The 24,669-nt window shown below is 44.4% G+C and overlaps 2 protein-coding genes across 8 annotated transcripts in view; one reads left to right on the top strand and one right to left on the bottom strand.

The window, feature by feature from the left end:
* The window catches only part of FTCDNL1 (formiminotransferase cyclodeaminase N-terminal like), a 221,454-nt gene extending 217,379 nt beyond the window's left edge, over positions 1-4,075 (bottom strand). For 2 of the 7 annotated variants that reach the window (XM_078680500.1, XM_078680506.1), the window contains exon 1: positions 3,936-4,061. The gene's annotated coding sequence lies outside the window, so the exon portion shown is untranslated. Of the gene's footprint in view, positions 1-3,935 lie in introns of all 7 variants that reach the window. The other 5 variants (XM_078680499.1, XM_078680504.1, XM_078680503.1 and 2 more) reach the window with 5 other exon arrangements.
* Positions 4,076-4,162: 87 nt separating this feature from the next.
* On the top strand, positions 4,163-22,202 carry C3_1H2orf69 (chromosome 3_1 C2orf69 homolog). Its single transcript, XM_078680498.1, has 2 exons — positions 4,163-4,442; positions 20,039-22,202. Exons 1-2 carry the CDS (start codon positions 4,257-4,259, stop codon positions 20,861-20,863), a joined length of 1,011 nt encoding a protein of 336 aa, XP_078536624.1. The 5' UTR covers positions 4,163-4,256; the 3' UTR covers positions 20,864-22,202.
* Positions 22,203-24,669: the final 2,467 nt, after the last annotated feature.

Genomic DNA, 24,669 nt, shown 5'->3' with positions numbered 1-24,669 from the left:
ATTAACTATGTAAGTAAAAGCGATACCTAGGTACTTAACACTAATGTAAGCAAGCACGGACTACTTACAGAATTATCTCAAGAGGGATGCCCTCATTTTAGCTGTTCACATTCGATCAAAACAGTCCGTCACCAGTGAAATCAGCTACTGTAGTCTTGGCTTATGGGTAGGCAAAAGGGTGTTGAAATCGGTAAACAACATTAGCCAATAGTCATTCTTATGACAGTGTTTTCGGCGTACTGTATGTAAATCTCCCCACGAGAAGCAAGGGTTTACATTTAGATTGACTCTGATGGCCATTTGTTTACACTGCAACGTGACAGTAATTCCATATGGGCAGCTGCAACGAAGGCTGCAGAGAGGATCCAAGCCTCAACGGGGACCTCTACATGCACCCAACACGAATATAGCTCCGAAAGTGCAGTTGAAAATTTATATGGGAGACGGCACACAACTTGCAAACAGTCTCTACTTGAACAAGCGGGAGGCGGCTCGGGCGCAGCACGTCTTCCGGAGACGTGCGCATTCACAGAGCTGAATCGGCTCGTGCACAGGCCAGTAGCGGCTCGTGCACAGCTCTATCTACCTTGCCAGTTAACACGGTGACTATAGAACTCGCTGGCCGGAGCGCTTCGCGCTCCAACGCCAGCTCGACCTAAAAAGGTCGAGGACGAAGGAAAAAAGTTTAAGGAACTGTAACCAAAAAGGGCCAAGTACAACAAGTGTAATTCCATAACAGATTCTGAACTTATGAAGGGACCTGTGATAGAAGCCAAAATTGCTGACATTCCCTTGCACGTAATGGCAGACTCCGCGTCGCCCATAACTACAGTGAGAGTCTGCGCTTCCCTGATTACAATATTATCATCTCGGCATATGGAGAAGATACGTTAATATATGTTTGTAACCCGGAGCAAAACCTCTCACCTATACTCAGGGAAGTGGTGCGTTTCTGGGGTTTCTTGTGACTCATCATTAATAGGGACAAATCCATCATTTTCCTGGATGACGGAGATCGTCCGGTATTTGGGTATACAGATTCACACCAATCCAATTACAGTCCTATTGTACGATTACAGGAAAGCAATGCAAAACTTAGAAGACAACGTGGAACCAGTGTTCCACGTTGTCTTCTAAGTTTTGCATTGCATTGATCAAGCTGCTACTGACGTTTATGGAGCGCGTAGCCATCATGAATATGGTAGTGCTTCCCAGATTTGTATTCTTGTTCCAAAATATCCCAATGTTTCTACCATGTTTGTTGTTTGCCACATTGCGATCCTTGATGATTAGGTTGGCCTGGGCTGGGAAACAGCCAAGGGTGCAATGGGAGATCCTCACTTTGCCATACGATATGGGGGACCTAAATGAGTCGGAGTTAGAGTTATATTACAGAGCAGCGCAGAACTCTTTTGCGTATTTTATTGCCTCCACTGCCCACATAACTTGTCACATTTATTCATTGAAAGAGGTACAGTGGATCCTTATACGCTCCCCCAGACATTATTTTGCATCCCGGTAAGGAGTCAAAGTATTTTTGATTCTTTGAACAGCACGATGTACATCTGGTGGAACTTATAAGAACAACAATCTGGCTCCCTGCTGTACTCCCTACAGTGGAGTGGTGTTCCTGGTTCCAAGTGGTACAAGAAAAGAGTGTGGCAGAGGCCTTGCGAAAGCTAAGAATAATCAGAATGGGAGACCTCTTCCAAGATGGGGAGGTGAAGGGATGGGAAGCATTTCATGACAGATCGGAGAAACTGACAACTCTAACCCTCTTTCAATACTTAAGAGTAAGGTATTCATTGCGAGACTACTAGGTGAGGAATTTCAAGAGCCCCCGGACATGCCGGCACTTTCCTTCCTTATTGAATGAGACACCCCTGCTAAACTAGTAACAAACCTTTACACCTTTGCACAAGAGGCACGTAGACCGGGCAAGACAAAGGTGTGAATTGAATGGCAAAGGATGTATCGCTGAATGGGCGGCATAGACAGATACATTTTAAATATGTCAATCGAGTATACTATACACCAGAGAGGTTTTACAGGTATTGGTAAGTGACACAACAGAATGCCAATGCTGTAAGGAGCACAAGGCTGGTTTTCTACATGTTGCTTGGTATTGCCAGAGTATAAATTAGTTCTGGGGGGCAGGCTTCTGAGAGCTGGGGTTCATCACAAGCCCTAGAGATGGACCCGTTACTGGCCTTGCTAGGATATGACAAAGAAGTAGATAACGTGGAAAGAAGATTAGTAGTCATTGGTTTGCTTATGGCCTAACGCCAAGTGGCGATGCAGTGGGCTAGGGGTCCAGTTTCCACCTTGGTGGACTGGCATGCTGATATAGTATACTGCAACACACAGTCCGATGTGTATAGCGAACTACTCCCTCCTCAGAGTCGTCCCAAGAATCACTGGGGCCCATACCAAGCATATTTAGTAGGTAAGGAAATGGGGGAAATAGAGGGGGAATAATAGGCGGCAATGTGAAAGACCTACCCCATGTGGAATGGGAATGGACAGGGCCTCATGGGAACGCAAAGAGCAGTGGACTTTAGAGGACCGAAGGGCTAGTGTGACTATTGCTACTGAAATCAGACCATGGCAGACATGTCATAAGGGTGTGTACGCAAGACCCACATTGCTTGTGGGACCACCACCATGTACGCATGCTTGTCTCAAATCTCAGCTTTCTCACTTGACCAAATTGTGTGATCCAAGGCAAATCTTATCTCACAGTGTGTTGTTTTCTTTGCCATTTTGAAAGAACCACCTTAGAGTAACTCAGTTCAGGATGTGTATTTTTAAAATAAACTAATTTATATATGGCTTAGCAGGCAATAGTGATATCTCACATATGACATCAGTCACACACAGCTCACATCACGAAACAATTTATTGGTTTACTAATGACAATATTGTCAGAGTATTGGGGTTTTCTTGAACACTTCTAATTTCATGTTTAAAACAATTAGTTTCAATAATCTCCTGAAAAAATAATGTTAAAGGAATAACTTTTTAAGACATGTCAAGAGTCTATCAGAGTTTAACACAGCTATCATTGTGTGATTCACAGGCAAACTCTTTTTATGGCTCTGCCCATGTTGGTGCTCTTGGAGCCAGGCCAAGGCGTGCGGTATGTATTCGCTGGCTTGCCCAGCTCAATTAAACAAGCAGAACACCTACATCTTGTAATTTAAGGGATTCCATGTGGCCTCCACCTACAGCAGTGATACACAAAATACGACCCTGGGGCCGCATGCAGCCCTCCTGATCTTTACCTTGTGTCCCCCCCGCCACCCCTCATCCCCAGGCAACAGTAGCACTGGGATGCTGTTTAATCAACACAGCACTAACGTTGAATATATGTTAAATACATGCACAAGCATTTATTAAAAAGATGATGCAGTTAAATAGAGGAAGTGACTTTGGTGTCCTGCTCTGATTAACTATAGGAACACCTTTCTTAATAAAGACATCTTGCAGCAAATATGTGTTAACGTCTCTTCAAAATTCAAAAAGTGTATTTCATTAACGTGCAGAACATTTCACCGTAGAAATCCAGATATCAATACATTATTAAGTATTTTTTTAAAGTGATACTTTTCAAACATGTATTCAGAAACATACATCCCTCCCCCACTCCCTAACAATAATGCTAATAGTAAACTAAGAGGCAAGTAAGTTGTTATGTAAACCCTTTGGTTGACAGGGGTTGCTAGAATACATTAATCAAACACATGAGAAGTGTTTGTACAGCACACATCCTGAAGTCATGCATTTCGAGGTTCTCTTAAAAATGGTAAATTGGAACGCGGTACTGGAAAAAAATACTTATGCTGCTACATGATATGAGCAAACGACTACAGCAAAACGCAGCAATGTGTGCATTCGCTATATAAATGGGTAAATTACTTTGCCACCTACTGTACCTCAAAGTTCCAGACCAGCTCCCCACCAAATTGTTTTCCATGAATCGGGAGACAGTACGGTGGCTTAAACTATACAAACTTCACAGAGACCGTCCATGATACTAACACGTCTATACCCCGTGTCCGTCGTCTCTTTCAACATTCTCAGTCTAAAGGGGGTTGGCCTTACAGTCCATTTTTTGTGTCATTGGTTTAGACACTGGTCGATCTTTCAGAAGTAATGAGAAGAGTCGTTGGCGCGTGTTCGCCACGGCTGGACCTGTGCAAATGCGCGCTCCGTCGGCGGTTGGTGTGGCAGTGTAAAGCCACGCCCCTTGGCCGATGGTGCACCTTTGCCCTGCGTTTAAGCCCAGTGCTCTGCGGGTGTTGCAGTGCCGAACCATGAGCACTCTCCCAGCCATCAGACTGCCGGCTGTGCCGGGCTCTAACCCCCACAGGACCAACGAGTTGCTGCTGCTACGGGGAACAACCCCTCACCATGTGGTTTACTTCCCCGGGGATGTGCAGGTAAGTGCGTGTAATGCGATGTAAGCAACGCTACACTTGTAGGTTCGAAGAGGGACGTAGCTGCAGAGGGCAGGTTTTAGATATCGCGGATAAGGACTGCTAGAGGCTCATGGGGTGAGAAGTCTCCCACCTGCGCAAAGACAAGCAGGGCTGCGCTCCTGCAAGGGATGGGTATCACCTGTCTACAGTAACCGAGGTCCCTTTCATGTGCCTGTGTGTGGCATTTTAAGAGTTCCTTAAGCGAATCGGTTTGCAGGCAAGCCCCCACAACCCTTGGTGTCCTGAAGTGAGGTTGGTGTAAGGGAAGGATGTAAAATGTTGCAACACCCAAAGCAGCTTGCACCAACGCGGGACAACTTTTGCCAGTGCTAGAAATGGACATATACAATCGTAGGTACTCCTTGTCGAAGACTACCTTTTTGCTGCAGAGATGTGTGGGTAATCTCATATAAGATGCATTGAGGTAGTGTTGAGATATGCGGCTGCTATTTCTTCTTCATCATAATTAAAGAAGTGTCCTCATGTAATGCAACTTAAGCGCTCTGATACCCGATTCGGGTCAAGTTCGGGCTGCGTAAAACAAAAAAGAGAAAAATTGCAACTACCAAGTACCTGCGCATTGAAAGCACTATTTTTCCTTTGGAGGTGTCATCACACAGGAAATAGGAACCGGGGTGGCGAGAAGGTGTTTTCCACATCCTGCATTACAGGTGGAGCCTGTAGCCAATAGTGACTGTAGGTGTAGGGCACATTTAGTGGACAAGAGGCATTGCACCATGATGAACCTTGTATAATCTCTCCACCTGGCTGACGTACTAGGAAAGGTTAGCCTGCAACAGGAAACTATACCCGTATATGTATTTCAATATGGTTGCAGCAATAATGCCTTCTTGGAATGTTTTGTTTCACCTAAACCATGTGTGTTAAGAGCACTCACCTTGTTGGCAAATGTTTCAATGATTCAACACCATTTTTTTCAAGATGAAATTTGGAACTGAGTAACTGGGAATGCATAATAAAAGCGGTACATTTTTGTTGAAATTTGTACTTGTAGGTGTGTTCTGGTGCGTGCAACATTGTTCGTTTAACACAAGCTATTTTATTTTAACCCCTTCGCTGCTTCTGACGGCCGGCACACTCACTACCTCTGTAGGGCTGCACACGTCCGTTGGCTGTAGCTGCCCTGCCCACTGCGCTAAACCGTCGCACCACGGCGGAATTGCCACCGCAATTGCCAGTAGCTTTTGGACCACGTTTGCAACAGCATTTAAATGTCAGTTAGATTCTTGTAACTAATAATTATCAATTAATTGTATTGCAAGCTGCATTTTCGTTGGTGTATATTTAAGCACATTTGTTGCATAATTTGGGGCCTGCATCGTGTGGAAAGCATACTCCTGCGCCCTGGATAATACCACTCTTGTCCACTTGAATCCAAAGGAGTACAGGTAGTCCGAGGTAAAGCAGAGCAGTTTAGTCATGCTCGAGTGGGCACAAACCAACATGGAAAAAACTTGTTTGAGAAGGGAATGAACAATGAAACAATTTTCCTTTCATACTTATTACAAACAAGTCTGTGTGCAGCCTCCTCTCTCCCACCCATAATCCATTGTAAAATTTCTTCCACTTTTACATACAAATAAATAGCTAACCACACTACATTTTCAAGGGTAGTAATGTAAGAGAGACTCACAGGGCTTGACTAACTGTAAATTGGATGGAAAAAGTGTAGCTTTCCATCTTGGAGAAGCACAAATGTTTCACAGGGTGTAATTATTCTAGCAACCATTCAGTACTTTCCAAGGGCATGGAAAACGAAAAACTGCACAATTCAGCACGTACTTGGAAACATTTCTCAGACAACGATGTACAAACTCAGATACATACACAAGCATTTACAATGCAACCGTCTCGCCTTTGCAAAAGTTAGAGCTATTGGCAATTTAAATTCCAAACTTTTTATTTATGTGTTGGTTTTGAAAACAGATAAATAAATGGCATTGTCATTTACAATGCCAATAGCGTAATCTCTCACAAATGCGAGACCTATTGCATTTGCACACAGAGCCACATACACACAGACACACACAGCCACACAGCTCTCTGCAGGCACAGCAATGTCACACTATGCAAATTTAAAAATTGGCAGCTATTTGTGGTTGTTTTACACCTCTATACGTTCAAGACTATGTACAGCAGAGGTCGCCTGAATCAAAACCAAGAGAAATCGCAATGAACGGAGATTTCGGTGATCTCTCCAACTTCGCAGTGCAATGGCGCACCCACCAGTTGAGTTTGCTTTCCGCGTTCCCATGAGAAAGCTGAGGATGAAGTCTGGTACTGTACATTTTTTTTTGCTGTACAACAGCCTATGGAAACCCCATTCCTGTGTTGTTACTGTGGTGAATAGGGCCAGTGGGGAATGCCCGGACCATAAAACCGATGAACCCTGCATATTTTAATTCAAGCAATTTTCTTCAAGCGTATTATTTCTTTTTCACATCACGTTGTCAGTCATATTGTCGGCACACAAGAGTCTCTGTTCCCATTTTAAAAAGCTGTTTTTTTCACAAATTCCAAGACATCCCATCCTCGGCAATATGGAGACACCGCGTTTGGGGCGATGGGGGAAGTGGCGGAGAGGGGCAGTTTTTGGCAGGCGCATAATTGCACTGTGTTGTTGGCCCGGCTGCCCATTCCTGTGCGGATTTGGCATAGTGGGAGGTTGACAAGAATAGGGAGCAGTATTGTCTTGCTCTAATGGTTTGTCCAGAGCAGTGTTTCATTTTTTCCCCTAAATGCTGCCCCTCATTAGCATGAACTCTGAGAGAGCGCACACCGACATCAGCCTCCCCGCAGGAGAAGCCTGAAGAAGCTCCCGAAAAATGAATGCACTGTAGCGACGTGAAGCGTGGAGGCGCGAGGGAGAGGTACGTGACGTGAACTGCGCCACCAAGGCGCGTTACCGAATTCCTGCGTGACACTGTACCTAATGCTGCATTAGCGCTGCAAATATTAATTTATTAATCTGTTTAGGAATAGGCGTTTTAAGCATGGACAGCTAAAATACTGGGTTTTTACTGGGGTTATGTTAAAACAAAGCTGTACTCCACAAGACCACAGCGATGTATTCATGTATGTATTTATTTTAAGCATTTCATAAAGCGTGCTAGTTTGTGGTAAAGAACCACTTCATAAACCTGACCTTTGTGTGCAGTATGATCTAGAAGGAGTTCTATCTGAGTGAACACAACAATTTTGCCTCTAAACTCAACAGGGCGAGAGGCACTACTAGGGTGCCCCCTAACCACTCTAAATGTAAAGGACTTGAAGTTAACTCATTGGACTTTATATGCATATTGGCCAAGACTCAGGAACTACATCCTCTTGTATTTTACTCTCACTCCTTAGATGGAGCATTACAGGAAAGATCTCCATCGCCACCTCTTCATGATGTTTCTACCAATCGGGACAGAACCTTTTACCTATTTCACTTTACCCCACTGTTCTGTTGTGTATCTAATACAGTCTTACGCAATTGTTGCACTGAGTTCTCATTTTAAAGGTACCTGCATGCATCTAACCTTATGGAGCAACATACTCTGTTATATGTTTAGCACTTTGTTGCCCACTGGGTCATGCTTCATATACCCAAATACAATAAATGAATAAAATAAGTACTTTCTCCCTTCACACGAAAACTCCCTGGAAGGGAGCCTGTGGGTTGGGAAGATTTCTATAGGGAAAAGAAGTAGAGAAACCCATACGATTCAGTGTGGGAAGAAAGTAATTGGACCCTACTGAGGGGAGAAAGCTAGCACATGTTCGCTCTGAGAGTCTGTGAATGGGACTTTAACTGGTAAAAAAGAATTCTTAGGAGACCGGATTAGTGAGATTTAACGGAGAAAAGAAGCAATATTGTACCTAGGAAAAGATGGCTTACTACAGGAACTGTGGAAGTGATAAGGAGTTTGGTGGTCAAAAGAGTTACTCTAGGAAAGATAATAGACCGGAGCATGAATGACCCAGAAAAGGGTACGGCCCCGTTTGGAAATCACTCAAGAGGAACAGGTGTGGAAAAAGCCAATCGAAGGTGGTGAAATGCAGAAACATCTAATAAAATAAACTTTTGGGAACCTCAGAAGTGAACGGTAAAAACATGACCATTTTATAGACAAGAAGGCAACGCGTGGGACCCTCAGGCTAACAAGGCTCACACTTGGCACATGCTTAATGGCTGACTAGCTCAGAACTTGCCCCTTTCCCCCTGCTGAGCCAAAATAGAGCCAAGTCCGGCATCTGAAGCACTTTTACCCTACATTTTTATATGTGCTTTAATAGATAATGTGTCTCCATGTAAAAACACAATATATGCCATATAATATGTACAGTGCGCATTTCAAATTGGCATTCCTTGGTATACTCTTAACAGTGTTGCGAGGACACTGGAGGCTGGTAAAATTCATGTTTAGCAAAAACTATTACTTTTAACAGAGGTAAATGCAGCGATATATAATCTAATATAATAAAAAAACGAAAAATGTCAATAAATAACATATTTAACCTAAAAGAGTCTGTACCAAATGTTTACATAATGTCTGCTGTATCATTCACATGTGAGTGGGTGGCTTCGGTTGTGCTTAGGCTATTAGCGCCAAGACAGACCCCTGGCTCAACTAGGCTCTCTCAATGAATTTCCTGGCTTGCCTACCCTTAAACCGAACCCTGTGAAGAAATCGGTGCTGTTAAATCAAAACTACTCTTTTCTCACTTCACCAACATACATCTTAGAACTTTTCAGACATAGTTAGCATAAACATACAACCACTTGCACATCAGTTATATAAATAACTGGCGAGCAATACCTGTGCATGCTGGAGAATGGACAACCATACAGCTCACCCATTCCACATGCAACTCAAGAAAAAGATCCTATTGTGGATCAAACTCTAATTACTTTTACAATAACATGGACTGAATCAACCAGCCTGATCAAGCTTATTATAATAAGGACATCCATCTCAAGAAAGTGCTATGGTTTCAGAAAGCAATCCTGCAAATGAGGACAACAGAACACACTTGCTTGGGTGCTTATTCATTTATCTGGTCGCAGGTGCTCAGGGGAATAACGCAGAAATCTGCCAATGTACGCTATGCCGTACTGTGCCACCACCAGACAAAGGGCAAGAGACTGCATGGATCGGCAGTTGACATCCACAAAATGGGCCAGTACAGAACCACACAGCTCCACTACCTGCGAAAGGACCACTACAACAACAGACTGTTTCTCTACTCGCCCCTTCACAGGCAGCCAAATAGCCTGGTTCACTGTTTGTAGAAGTGCACAGAGTGTACTGCAAGATTATCCCACTGTCTAACAGGAAACCATGCTGCGCTGCTGCCTGTCGCACTTCTATAGGGGAGGGGGGGGGGATTGTTGCCTGTAGAATGGAAACCTATTGCTCCATTTCCGGCAAAGGGGCATAGCTTCAGTCTGTGGCTCCCTCTACCTGTGACATGGCATTTGTACAACATGCGGCCTGAGTGCCGTCCGTAGAAAGGAGTGACTGTCGTGTATGCAGGGCTTACAGAATCCCATGCATTATAACAAGCTTTAGAACCGCCACACTACTCCGAACAAAATGCAATGAGGTCACAGGTCGGCCGTGAGGACACACCCTAGTGGGAAACCTGTTACATCACTTCAATTATTCGAATAGTTCAAATGCTTGGAGCGGCGGGAGGAAGGGAATCATAAAACCTGCTAGCAGAATTGTAAAGGAAGGGGGCAGTGGGAACAGCGATACCAGGGTGAAAACAATGTGCAGCTCATAAAGGAGTAAAAAAATGTGCAGGAAGATTGCTCATTTCCCCAACTATTTCACAGTCGAGTATTCTCACGAAGTCACCCAGCTTCAGAAACGCGCGGCTCTGCGCTGCCATCTACAGGGAAGTGCGCGCCACTGCGCGAGCACCTGCTTCGGTCTGAACTGGACTGGGCCATTGGCGGCAGGGGTGTCATGTATTCACAAGTGCAGCCGCTAAAGTGAAAGCGGACCACGCTGCATGCAAAGTAATTAAGCACGTACCTGCAAATAAGACAAGTCGGCCTGGAGCGCATAACAGCCTTGGAAGAGACGCGGGAGGGAGGGCAGGAGCGTGATGCTGTGAGCGTGCACGTTGGCGTTCCCTGCGGCTCGTGCCAGTGGCGTGCCTGCAGTCTTCGCCCGTTTCTGGGAAGCGCGTTCACAGACCGGAGTCTGCTCGTGCACCGGTCTGTGCCACTTGGGGAGGCAACACAACGACAATAAGGCTCGCTGGCGGCAGCGCTTTGCGCTGCAATGCCAGGCGAGCCCTAAAAAATGGCTGGACTCTTGTTCATATCATACAAGCTTTCCTCATTGTTGCAAAATTCCAAGGCAGTTGCATAGCTCTTAATGTATTTTGAGTGTGAGTCTTACTCCTGTTGTGAAGTTTTACTCCTTAGAGTTAGTAGAGGTTTTGTAAAGCACAAAGAGGAAAACACTCCTATTTTCTCACAATGCTGAGAGACAAAATACTGCTCTTGATTCATTTATACCTACAATACAAATAAACAGCAGAGCATCTTGCCAGCTTTTGTCTATTTTCTATTTTTTTTAAAGCAGTTGGTCATTCATGCTGAATACCTTGGTGTCACAACCAATGTGTCGAACATCTTTAGCTTTTAGTGGATTCACCAATCTATCCCAGAAGATGGGTAGATGCATATGACAACATAAAACACTCTCCTTTGTGTGGCACAGGAGATCATTAGTCTAGGTCTTTGCTGATCTTTATTCTTGTTGAGTTTGTTTTTAAATCTAATAACCTACAGAGTTTTGTATGCTAAATTGAAGTTTTTCAGAGTCTGTTGTCTTATGAATTTTTGATTGGGCGACCATTTGCTTATGCCTTTGTTGCTCCAGGATTCAGTGTAAGGAGAGCACATCCTGCTTGTGACAATGTTGCCATGCTAGGCTGGGAGTAACATAATGGCAGCACTAAAATATTTTTTGTGTTGCTCATGCTAATGCAATTTTCTTAATTAGTTTTCTTTTAAGTGGCAGGTGTTCATTTTACCCAGGTATCTTCATTTTATTGAATGCACAGCAACCACCAATGAGGACCTGAGCTGGTGGAACAATGGCATTGTTACTGAATAGGGTCAATAATGAGCCAAATGCTTGTCCTCTGAACTAAAACTACTTATGGTTGGTCAATTAAATAAACCACATCGTCAGGAGATGCTATTCAATAGGAAGGGGGCATTAGATGTTTGATGTGTAATGATGGAGGCAGCTGTAAAACCTTGGCGAGTAGTGGGATCAAGATTACTGTGGCCTGTCGTTTCAAGTACAGTATGTGTTTTACTCAAAACACAACTTTTCTTGTTTTATTTTTTTAAGGCAAGTAGGACACTATTGAAGTGTTGCTCTTTACCATCCACAAGCTTAGAGAGTAACCCAAGCTTTTAATGTAATGTTCCATTCACCCGTTGCCTACAAGTTGTTGAGGGAATCTGTTTGGATCTCATAACTCCAAATAATTCCAGAAATAAAGTTCTTCAGTCAATGAAAATGACACATATTTGCAATGCATAAGCAAGGGCAGACACACTGCTTAGTGCTCAGGAAAGAGCACTGCTTTGTGCTCAAGTTATAGGTCTGTCACTCTTGTGAACTCCAATTTCAAATTCCTGGCATCTATTGGCTATCAGACTGATTGTTGTGATGAAAGATTGACTAAAGATAATTTGTCTAGTACAACTACGATTTCACTGAGGTATGCTATGCTGGCACTTATGAGGCAGTGGTGGCTAACTAAATCAGCTCAGTAGTCTACATACATTTTGAACAGCCAAGTATTTTTAGGGTTGCCCAATGAAATGAAATTATGATTTCTAAAGCCCAATCCTACACCAGCGCTAGTGAAACACAAGAGGTGGAAAAGCATAATAAACTAATGGTTGAATTGATAGAGCGCGCAGGTCACCCGACCAACAATTTTACCATATGCATATGTGGGCCCATAAATTCAATTCACCATATTTATTAATCATGTAACCTACACTCTACTACCAGCAACCCAGTTCATTCCTATTTATTTCCAATGTACCCGACTTACCAATCCACCGTTACGGTTACCTATAATCACAATGGATCAGGGAGCTAGCTTTAAAAGATAAGCAGTCAAAAATATACCAAAACATTTATCATTTGCGCTCATGTAATAACTAGAGACACGGGAAGTTTTGAAAACCTTTATCTAATCTTCATCAATATGCGAAAGTAAAAGATTTACAGCAATTAAACTATCAATAACCAAGATCATGAAAATTCTAAAGGAAAGGTAAGAACAGGGAACATACTATAATGAACTCGCGTAAGTTTATCTAGGATGATGGTTCTACAAGACGAGAATATAAGGAGCATCACAGTTTATGGTTTCCTACAGGATGGGTAAGGAAAGGGAGCATGCTAATAATTCAGATATGACTTTTCAGGTTCAGTAAAGAAAAGGAACATCTATTTATTCCGAGACAGTATTATAATATTCAACCTATAAGGTAGGGGAAAAATGGAACATGCTATTAAAACAACACTTTCACGATTTCAGAAATTATAAAAAGGGAAGGGTGTGAAAAAGGACATATGCAATTACGATTTTTTAGCAAGATTTCAGGAAAAGAATTATACTTACCTAGCACGGTGTGGAGACCAACCCTGGCCACGGGTCAGTTAAGGACAGTAGAAACCCCAAGAAAGGACAGTCGCCAGTAGGCCAGCAGGTGCAGAATGGAACCCCAGGACAGGATAACCAGATTAGGATCAGGACAGGACCACCAAGGTAAGACCAGCACCCGCAGTTCAGTTGCAACGCCTGCGCTGCACCCTCTCTGCAGCTATCAGTCAGAACCCCGATTGGGTTATCGAATTCCCCAGCAAAGTGCTCCGCCAGCACTTAAGGTTTCCAAAACCCCGATTGGGTCTATGGAAATTTTGGACAGAGTGCTCCGCAGCACCTCTGTTTCTTGATCAGCTATTGAGTGCGTTGGGTCAGTGACAGGTCAGCTATTCGGACAAGTCAGACAAATTCTCTAGCTAAAGCTAGGCTAGTTATACTGTTTTCGGGTCAGTGTACCACCCCCCAAATGTTGCAAGTGTAAGAATTCCCAATTTCGATTGGTCAAAAAAAAGGACAGGTCATCACACCAACTAGGATTTGACTTTCTCAAGCCCCTCATTTGAATCTTTCATACCCGCCCATTGAATTTCGGGTTCCCATGACATGTTCCCCACACATTACAATGGTGACTTCAACAAACATTACAATGTATTACATTCAGTACAATTCGGCTTCTTCTACTAGGCGAAGGTGCATCTTCCCAGGCACATCTTGGCTGGGACTCCTGGGTTGGCGCGGGTTCAATGTCATTGAGTTCATACTCTGGCCGAAGACTGTCATGCGGAGAAGGGGATATCAATATGGCATATTCCCGTCCCTCATGCCCAAGGATTTACGATACATGAAAAGTAAATGGAAACCGTTTTAGAACACAGTAAAAATGAATTCACTGTATACCATGAATCCTTACACTACTCCCATTATTTTATAATAACTATAGCATTATAATTAATGCAAAACGAACAGCACAGCAAAAGCTGCAGTGCAAGCTTCGGCATGTGAAAACACAAAGCAGCTATCTTAGATTTACTGCGCAAGTGCAAAAGGTTTCCCACCAGAACTGCGAGTACGTCACATCACATGGGTATGACCGACGCATGCGCAGAAGAAATTCCCGCGTAGCAGCAGCCATTTGTTGGAATATATATATCTTAGAATTCTCCTCACCTTATCGCCAATACAGACCCTGCCTTCGCTGCTCAAAGAAACTGCAGTAAAAAGAAAAAAAGACTCCCCAATCACAGCATTACGAAGACATTCGACAAATGTAAGTCCTGATGCCACTTTAATCACCGTGACAGTAAGCTGCTCGTATAAACTCGGAAAATAGAGATATTAAGTGCCTTTTACTTCTGCAGAACCACCTGTATTCCAGGAGTTCCGAGCAAGACAGACCCAAACTCACAGTTTGTAAAGGTAACAAACAGCGCGAATGACTTAAGGCACTTAATTAATGTAAGTGTAAGGTCCCATTCTGAAAAGTGTCCTCCATTGTTTTTATATAGGTACCGAACTAACAAAAGCCCTGAAGAAAAGCCTGGCGAACAAGACACGGGCTTTGAAACGCGTCTGCTTATTATTTTTTGTTCACCCCAGTACATGAACATTTATCGCGCAAAGGGCCATCAATACAACGCTGCACTTTCCACTTAAACGTTTATGAAAAATGTTTGCCCTTGCGTGACCAGTCCTTAATCATACACAAGTTATATAATGACGGTCTGGTGGTAAAACTTGTTAGTAGGGTGCAATTTCGATCTTCTTTTTGTAAAATATATGTAGAAATTGTATAGTAATGTATAGTCGTTTTCTATTTGTTTGTTTGGATGTTAATTGTAAAACTTGTATATAATAACCCTGTGTCTTTGTATGATAAAGCAAACCCTCGGACTATCATATCTGTTGATCCAAGTGAAGTAACTTGTTCTTTGGCTATAAACTAATCATAACACTCACTGATTAAAAATCGTAGGGTGTAATAATCTGCTCAAATAAAAATAAGTAGCAGAATCAAAAAGCGACTGGGTTCCTTTTTATTGCTATACATGATTATGTTGTCCTACCCAGCGCTAAAGAGGACCAACCCCTCCTTTTCTCAAACCTATTGCTCAATTTAACATTTTTCCTTTGCGAACCGTGCACAGTAGCTCAGTTGCATACTTTCCCTGTAATATAGCGAGTAGTCCTAATTCGAAGCATATAAAAATCATTTGCATTTTAAGAACGAGGTCGGGTTACTGTATACTATATGTCCCAAAGGAAACTTACTCAAGTAAGCAAAATGAAAACCAGCATTAGCAAACCAAAGAAGTCTCGCATTTAGACCTATTGGTGCTGCCAAAGGCTTTAGCAATGTTACTGTATAATACATTGCATTTTTTACATTATTAACATTTGTAACCTCTTTGCTTTAGTGCAAAGACAAGAACTCGTGTCTTAAAAAGGTTAAGCTATTGGGTTTTCCAATGCTTGTATTGTACATGCGAGTACAGTCTCGTTTAGGTGAGTGAGTTCTGGTTGTGAGAGGGTGTTCATAATGTGGCACTGGAGCTGAGACTGAAGGCAGTGTTAGTCAGTGGGGCATAACAGGGTTCAGATTGCATGATTATCCATTCTTTGGCCTTTCTGCAGTGTGCACACAGTGATGGTCACATGTACCAATTGTAATTATTTACCAAAAAATAATTTTTACTCGTATATCAAAATGCCAACAAACACTCAAAAAAACCAACGAGGAACAGACGGCTAACGCTAAAAGCTGCCTTGTAGGCGAGTACTAAAAATTGTGATGTTGTAAAACTATAGAGTCCATGAAGATAAATGTAAAACTCGAGAAACAAGGCGCAACCACTCTGCTCGTCTGCGGCATCTCTGGGAGGGCAGGAGCACAGCTGGTGCTACATATCAGTGGGGAATGCACTAAAGTGAAAAATCGGAGGATCTGACCTCCACAGTGACACCCCAGCTGTAATTGTAGATCTTGGTGCCACCGCGCCCCTTTAGAAATCGAGCTGTGGTATCTGTTCCCTGGCAAAATTGACCCGAAAGTCTGCAGGTAATTTGCTCCCTGGCGAAGCAGATCCAACTATTCTCACTTTCTCTCGGAATCTAGTGCAAAGGGCAAAACACCGCTGAGAGATTGTCTCGTGAAGCATTCGGGGGGGAGTTGGTTGGAAGCAATATGGGGAAAGAATCGCAGACAATGGGGCTCAGAAGAAGCAAAAGGAGGCCAGAGGTTTCAACACTAGGACATGGGTGGGGGTAAGCAGCTCTTAGGACTGAAGAAAACTAATGGGGAGAGCGCAACTTGAGCACGTGGGGAGGAAACTAATTGGATAAGGGAGCAATTGGAGCAGGCATGGGAGAAGCAAATGGACAAGAGAAAGCATAGAACGAAGGAGGAACAAGCATTTGCAATGCAATAGGTCTGGCATTAGGAAAGTTTGAGCTATTGGTATTGTAAATGAGATTTTTTATTTGTGTTGGTTTTGAAAATAGCGAATTTAATAGCTTTGTCATTTACAATGCCAATAGTTTTAACTTTCGCAAATGTGACACCTATAGCATTTGTAATGCAATATGTGTTGTATTTACGTGACTTAGATGTATTGATATTACAAATAAAAATGGCTTATTTTTTTTAATAATACTTAGATAAAGTTATTGTAATTTATAATGGCAATAGCTTTTGTAAATAACTTTTGTGAAGATTATGTTCATTGTATCTTATTCTGACGAAAATCCAAGAACAGAAGTGAAATATTAACATCTTTTTGTGATAAAGTTTGAAACATTGAGAGAACATATTTGAACCAGTTGTTGTTGAATAGTTGCACAGATTGATGCTGTGGTGGCGCTGCGTGATCTTGAGGTGGCGACGAGTGATGCTGTGGCGTACAGTGATGCTGTGGTAGCGCATTGTGGTGATGTGGTGCCCCTGAGTGATGCTATGGTGATGCGATAGATAGAGTGAGTGCGATAGATAGATAGATAGAGGGAGGGCCATCGATAGAGTGATGGCGACAGATAGACAGATAAAGTGTATCTATTTTGCATTGAGTAGAGTGTAAGTATGAGGTGTGTAATTATGTAACATATAATTATATAGCACTCAGTGGTATTGTTTGGAGTGTATGTTGCATTGAGTGCAGTGTAATTATGTGGCGTGTAATTATGTGGCATTGAATGGTATTTGGAGTGTATGTTGCATTGAGTGCAGTGTAATTATGTGGCGTGTAATTATGTGGCATTGAATGGTATTTGGAGTGTATGTTGCATTGAGTGCAGTGTAATTATGTGGCGTGTAATTATGTGGCACTGACTGGTATCTGGAGTGTATGTTCCATTGCAGAGTGTGTGAGGGTGCGCAAAGGGGGTGTGAGGGTGCGCGCAGGGGGTGCGAGGTTGCACGCAAGGTGTGCGCAGGGGGGCAGTGTGTGTGAGGGGGCGCAGGGTGGGCAGTGTGTGTGTGTAAAGTGCCCACTATGAACTGAATGTGTGCAAGCACAGGTGTACAGGATCTGGTAGTCCACAAGGCATGGCTCTTTGTCACAGAGAGGTTACTAGCCTAGGTAGGGGTCAGGCCAGTTTGCCAAAAATTAATCATGCTTGGGCCCTAGAGAGCACACACGCCTGAACTGGAGAGTCACGATTCAGCACATGAAGGATGATTTTCAAGGGGGATGACTGTTCTTGTGTGGGCTAGACCTCCTGAAGTGCAAAGTGCTTTTAGAAACTCAGAAGCCTCCTACCCTCCGAATACCTGCGAGTTCTAGGAAACACAAGATTAGATGGGGGGGAAGTAGAGTGGGAGATGGCATTGGATCTAAAGATGAGAGAATGGTGCGGGGAGATGAGTGAACATCGATGGAAAAAGTGGAAGATGGCGGGAGGAGAACTAAAAGGTGATCAGATGCGGCAGGATCACGAGGGGAGAGTACAGAAAGAGCAGAAGCTGGGGAAGGAGAGAGAAAAGAAAATAGAAGAAATGGAGAAGCATGGGGAGCGGGCAGGAAAGAGATGGGGGTGAGAGGATAAAGAGTGGGATAGAAGGACCAGGAGAAAAGGATGGAAGGTGGAGAGAAGGTGGATGAGATAAGGGCGAGGATGTAGGTGGAAGAGAGACTCAAAAGAGATGTGAGTGGAAAGAGACTAGAGGAAAAGGGGGCTGGAGAGGAGAGGAGTAAGAAAGAGATTGGGGGGGTGGGGGCAGGGATGCCAGAGGAGCTGTAAAGCATCCAGACTTTCCTGAAGAAAATAAGGTATGAGGTCGGGGAGAGGCCAGAAAGATGAGGATGGAGAGGGGAAAGAGGAGGTGAACATATGGCGGTGGGGACGGAAAACATGCTAGAAATGACGAGCAGGGAGAGAATAAAACTGATGTGGAGAAGAGAAGGGGTTTACGCAGGAAGAGGGGAAGAAGGACGCTGCAAGGCGAGGAAAGAACATCGGAAGATGAGAAAGAGGGGTGGGGAGAACAGAAGGAGATGAGGACGGATAAGCATAGGGAGAGAAAATTAAGAAAATGAGGCGAGAGTGGAGAAGATAACGAGATACAGAAGAGACGATGGCGGAGGGGACGAAAACAATGAGAAGAATGAGAGGTTGGGACGGAGGCTGGAGAAGTGGAGGGCGGGAGAAGGGTGAGGGTGCGAGCATAGGAAGAAGGAGGAAAAAAACTTTTGAGGGAATGGTGGAGGGGAGAAGAGAAAGGAGAAGCAGAGGGAAGAGAAGAATAAAATGTGGATGTGTAAGAAGGGAAGGAAAGAGAGTGACGGGTGAGGACTCTAGGGTGGAATATTGTAAGAAATGGGAGGCAAAGAGAAGTTGTGTGAAGAAAGTGGATGAGAGAACATTATAAAAGAGTGCTGCTCTAGAGGGTACACGAGGAGAGGGAGAACAGGGCATGAAAAGGGTGTGTGGACACTTGAGAGTGCACTTGAAGATGCTTACAGGTGGTGAGAGGGAGCAAAGGGAGGGCTGGGGAAGTAATGATGTGGAAGAAGTGAGACGTAGCCAAAGTGTCTGGGAGCAAATGGAAGCTCTTAATAAAATGCGCGTGGTTGCGGCAGCTGTTGACCATGCGCTTGATTGTGTCCACATGAACTGTACGTGATCCGCAGTTGGTAGAGATTTTGTACTGCCTACTGTATACTCTCCTATCTATCCCTGTGGGATGGAATAGTTGAAACCTAAAAAGAAGCAAACTAGGAAGCCAGCTGTAAAACACGTGCACTCTCGTGAAGTGATTAAACAAAAAGAACATTGTAGCTCGAAAAATGAGCAGTGGAAGGACACAAATGTGTCTGTACTACAGGGGTGGGCAAACACGAGAAAAGAAAGCCCTTGCAAATTAATACATCAGAAGCAATTAGACTAGGTCGGCAGTGCTGTAAACCCAGTGTAACCTACCAATAAGTCTCAAAACAGACAGTACATTTGCTATCTAGAGTCCAAGATCCAAAAAAGTCCAAGCAGTTGCATTTTTTTAGTTTGATTGAGACACCCTTACTCGCACATTTTCCTGCGCTCGGATGAGGCCACATCATTGATTGTCCAGTAAATCTGTAGCTTAATGTGCATACATGTAGACTAGTTTATAATTCATTGGGTTCATTGTTTTCACGAAAATGCAGCGGGAAATTGTGAGTTTATCAGGGTTATGTAGACTCTTCTGATGAATGAATTAAATGTCTGCTATTGGCTTTGGTTAGGTTATTTTATTCTCATACGGAGCATTTATTCTAATTCAGTAGCAAACTATTTGTCAAATGCAGGCATGCTTAATCTGTGCAAATTTGGAATTGTATTTATAGATGTGCTGATGCATTTTAGTACAAATAAGACAAGTATGTGTAGGTTTATCTTTAATTCCTCTTTTCTTCTTTCAGAGCTATGAAGACGTCATGTCTTGTCATCCAGAAAACGTTCGCTGGAAGCAGTGGAGTTTCGAAAATGCTGCCTCTCTCCTCTCCCGTCGCTTCCCAAGCAGTCATATATGGGTTGTGAGATCGTCGCGCGTGCATTTGCATAAGTTCAGCTGCTATGATAATTTTGTGAGGAGCAACATGTTTGGCGCCCCAGAGCACAGCGCCGGCTTTGGTGCTTTTAAACATCTGTATGCCTTGTTGATGAATGCCTTCATGCTATCAGAAGGCATCGTTTCGTCCCCCAAAGCAACATATTTTGTCAACAAGGATAAAAGATCTCCTGCTCACTCAAGTGTACATTCTGAATTTAGTACAAATGGCTGCCCGCACGAAAAGGAAAATAATTTAAATTATCCTATTGTATCTTTGGGTTCGCCGTCTGTCAAAGGTTCTGTGTCATTCACATTGATTGGATTCAGTAAAGGCTGTGTTGTGTTAAACCAGTTGTTGTATGAACTAAAGGAGGCAAAAACTGACCATAACTTGGAAGCCTTCATATCAAATATAAAATCAATGTATTGGTTGGATGGTGGGCACCCCGGAGGAGGCAATACCTGGGTTACCTGTCCTGACATATTGGAAGGATTTGCAGAAACTGGGATTTTGGTTCACACACACGTTACGCCATACCAAGTACATGACACAATGAGGTCTTGGATTGGAAAAGAGCACCGGTTATTTGTACAGATCCTCCAAGAATACGGTGTGCCAGTTAATACCCAGCTCCACTTTACAGGCGAAGTCCCATCTTTGGATAACCATTTCAAAGTTCATGAAATGTTCTAAGTGGATTTCCATTGTGCTTTTATCGGGAATAGTTTCATTGCTAGCACTGCCAAGTGTATACACAGCCAAATCCATGCCACCAGTGCAACTTTTCTGGATCTACCCTGATGGTCAGCTGTCTTTTCTGTTGACCACTTACAATGGCATCACTACACCTTGTTCATTTTTGTGTAACACCTTTAAGCATGCTTACTGTTCTCCACAAAGCACATGCAATGAAAGTAGTATGGGAGTTCAGTATTACAGTTGCGGTATCTTCTTGAGTGTGGTATTCTACAAGAAATCTGTGCATCTTCTACAGAGCACCTGGGGGACAGCACGTGACATCTTGCACAGTTTGCGATGCAACATAGTTCTTGAACTACAGAAAGGGAAGGAGCCGTAAAATGACTACCGTTTTTGTGTCCGACTGTTTTAAAAAGACTGTAGAGGCCTGCCGTTTTATTGGCAACCAATTAGGCATCCTCCTTAAGTGGCCAGTTAAAAGGGTTTCATTTGAGCCAGTTTGTATTGTGGAAAATATGGATATGCAAGTGTACTTTCTTTAAAAACTTGTTTTGTTAGGGAGTAAGGTCAGAGAAATTGCTCTGGAAAATGAATGACCATAGGATGACATCATTTCTCGTGGGCTTGTTTCTTGGTTTTAGAGGTGTCTGGGAAGTTTTGGAAAAACTACAATATTGATACACAAGCAGAAAAATGGTACAGAAATGTAGAAATGACATTCCTTACCGCTTATGCCTTCAGAAAGATGTGTAAACTGCATAGTCTTTAAATACACATGGCCCGTGCCACATTAAATGTCAGCTGGTGGTGAGGTGTTCCCATTCCTAGCAAAAAGCGAATCAACCATTTTGTACACTGATGCTGCCAGAGCTAGCTTGGCACTTATTTTGATGGCTATTGCATTGTTCATGGCCAAAGCAAAGTCATAAGGTATATAATTAAGTAATTCACGCACTCTGATAATTCTGTATGAGGCAAGCTCAGAGTTAGTCTAAATCAGCCTTCTTCCAGTTAGCTACATTATTTAAAATTTCCATCAAACAAAATGAAACCGTAAGATTAAATATTAAGTTTTTTAAAACGATGCCCTTTTGAGTAATAGTTCGACAGTGCTATATTCCGTTATTTTCAAAGTGGGGTAACACCATGTTGATAGTGGTGTTAAGAGCAGGGTGATGCAACCTGCAAATTATTTCCTTCTCAACAGTTGACTAATTCACAGCCTGAGAGGGTGGTTGGTGTTCTGGTTGAAAGCGATTGGGAATTTTCATAAAATCTTTTCAGATGTAAGTTGGTTGGGATGTCTTTCAGTAAAACCTTCAATTTGTTCAAACATGGGTAGCATAAGCGTTTCTTTGATGTGGAGACTGAGTGGACAGAATTTATTTGAAATGTCATGATCTAGCCTTAGTCTTGTCAACCGTTTTCCAGGTCTTTTGAAATGTAAAATTAGAAGTTCGAGTTACCTATATTTGCTATGCAGTAATTTCAAAGGGGGAATGCAGCAAATGAGTATGACTCGTGTGTTGCCTAAATTTAATCTGGAAGTTTTTAAACCACTCCAAATCTTATTGTTCCTAGTATTTATGCGCCATCTGTGCATTTACAGCAGACCCTTCTCATAGATTCGGTGAACTGAAACTTAGTCTTGGTGTTCCTCATGCAAGAGATGGGGTTCTGGTTTTACTTGGGATGCCTACACCTGGTCATAGTTGAAATGAAAGGTACTGTTTCAGAATGAAATAACAGACGTTTGGTTAAGCTAGCTAACGGCAGATAGTTGATGTCCCATGAGTATCGCAGGTACTTTCAAGGTAAAGGCAAGATTGCCAAAAAGAGCGTGTTTACTGCCCTTAATAGTAATACAGAGCGATTGACTATTCTGTTTTTAATAGGCATATTTTTACGCAGTTAATTTTGTTGATCTCTGCTAGAGGCAGGAAATGTTACACAATCTGTTGTTTAAAGGGTATGTACGCAGTTGAACAATGAGATGCCCAAGTATTTTGTAAACCGTTAATATCCCTTTGGGCCGGTCACACCACGCACCGCGCACACTCCTCGTGAGTGAGCCCAGGCTGTCCCTCGTTGCCGCCACTGCCTGCAGCTGTGATCCCGGTTCTCCTCTGCTGCTGATCTTGCCGCCGTGATCCTGGGACACCGCTGGTGCTGATCTTGCCCCGCTTGCGCTGCGACTGTTGTTTTTACCCTGTCCTCCTTTGTTTAGTGGTCTGTATCTCCCTTTGCCCCGTGTTGTTTCTTTTTGCGTTGTTGTATTGTCCCTGCTCTCCCCTTGTCGCACCCAGCCCCTGCCGCGCTTCCCGCCCCCTCATCTCAAGCGCCCTCCCCATTCGCCGCCCCGCTCCCACCGCCCAGCTGACCCTCCCTCCCACTGGACCATAAAGGACGGAGTGCACGCGGTGGTGAGCAGTGACCATTGTCCCTTGGGCCGGTCACACCACGCACCGCGCACACTCCTCGTGAGTGAGCCCAGGCTGCCCCTTGTTGCCGCCACTGCCCGCAGCTGTGATCCCGGTTCTCCTCTGCTGCTGATCTTGCCGCCGTGATCCTGGGACACCGCTGGTGCTGATCTTGCCCCGCTTGCGCTGCGACTGTTGTTTTTACCCTGTGCTCCTTTGTTTAGTGGTCTGTACCTCCCTTTGCCCCGTGTTGTTTCTTTTTGCGTTGTTGTATTGTCCCTGCTCTCCCCTTGTCGCACCCAGCCCCTGCCGCACTTCCCGCCACCTCCCCGCTCCCCGCCGCTGCCCCCTGCGGCCCCGCCCCCTCACCTCGAGCGCCCTCCCCATTCGCCGCCCCGCTGACCCTCCCTCGCTCCACCCCCCCACTCTCCACATATGGCAGAGTGGCAAACGCGCAGCGTTGACGCGCAGCGAGCACGCCAAAGGCAAGCCCGTCTACGCCTGGCCCGCGCCCGGACCCCTGGCTCCCGCAAACACCAGCCCACCCGCCGGACCTACGACGCCACCGAACTCAACGCACTCAACACATGCTGCATCCCTGGATGCTACCGAGCCACCCCGAGACGCACCCACGGACCCTTCAGCTGCCACTCCTGCAAGTTCACCTGCACCCGGACGTGCACGGCACCCGCAAAGCAGAGCACCGACAGCAACCACCTGAAGTGCATCCTGCTCAACACCGCTCCGTCCACAGACACGCAGTCCAACTCTGGAACCTGATCGACACAACATCTCCGGACGTCACCTTCCTCACGGAAACCTGGATGAACTCCTCCTCAGCACCCGACATCGCCATCGCCATCCCGGACGGATACAAGATCACCCGGAGGGACAGCGGCAATCAGACCGGAGGAGGCATCGCCATCGTCCACAAGAACACCGTCCGCATCACGACCAACACCGACGACACCCTCAAAGCCGCCGAACACCTTTACTTCCAGATCCACACCGACCCCAAGACCACCCTCAGAGGCACCCTCATCTACAGACCCCCGGGACCACGCACACAATTCAGCGAAGACATCGCTGACTTCATCAGCCCGCACGCCCTCGCCTCCGCTGACTACATCCTCCTCGGGGACCTCAACTTCCACCTGGAGAACAACAACGACCGCAACACCACCACCCTACTGGACAACCTCGCCAACCTCGGCCTCAAGCAGCTGGTTACCACCCCCACCCACTACGCCGGACACACACTCGACCCCATCTTCTCCTCCAGCAAGGACATCACCTTCAGCCACGCCACCGGACTCCACTGAACGGACCACAGCTGCGTCCACTTCAGCTTCAGGAAGAACACGATCCACCACCACCAGC

This window comes from Lissotriton helveticus, chromosome 3_1, assembly GCF_964261635.1.
Source record: "Lissotriton helveticus chromosome 3_1, aLisHel1.1, whole genome shotgun sequence".
Lineage (NCBI taxonomy): Eukaryota > Metazoa > Chordata > Amphibia > Caudata > Salamandridae > Lissotriton > Lissotriton helveticus.
This window is presented reverse-complemented; position numbering and strand designations above follow the sequence as displayed.

Bases quoted from the DNA above. Each gene is read 5' to 3' on its own strand.
- C3_1H2orf69 (XM_078680498.1), top strand. From the start codon at position 4,257: ATGGTGCACCTTTGCCCTGCGTTTAAGCCCAGTGCTCTGCGGGTGTTG. The intron at 4,443-20,038 runs GTAAGTGCGTGT...TTCTTCTTTCAG, and splicing joins ACTTCCCCGGGGATGTGCAG to AGCTATGAAGACGTCATGTC.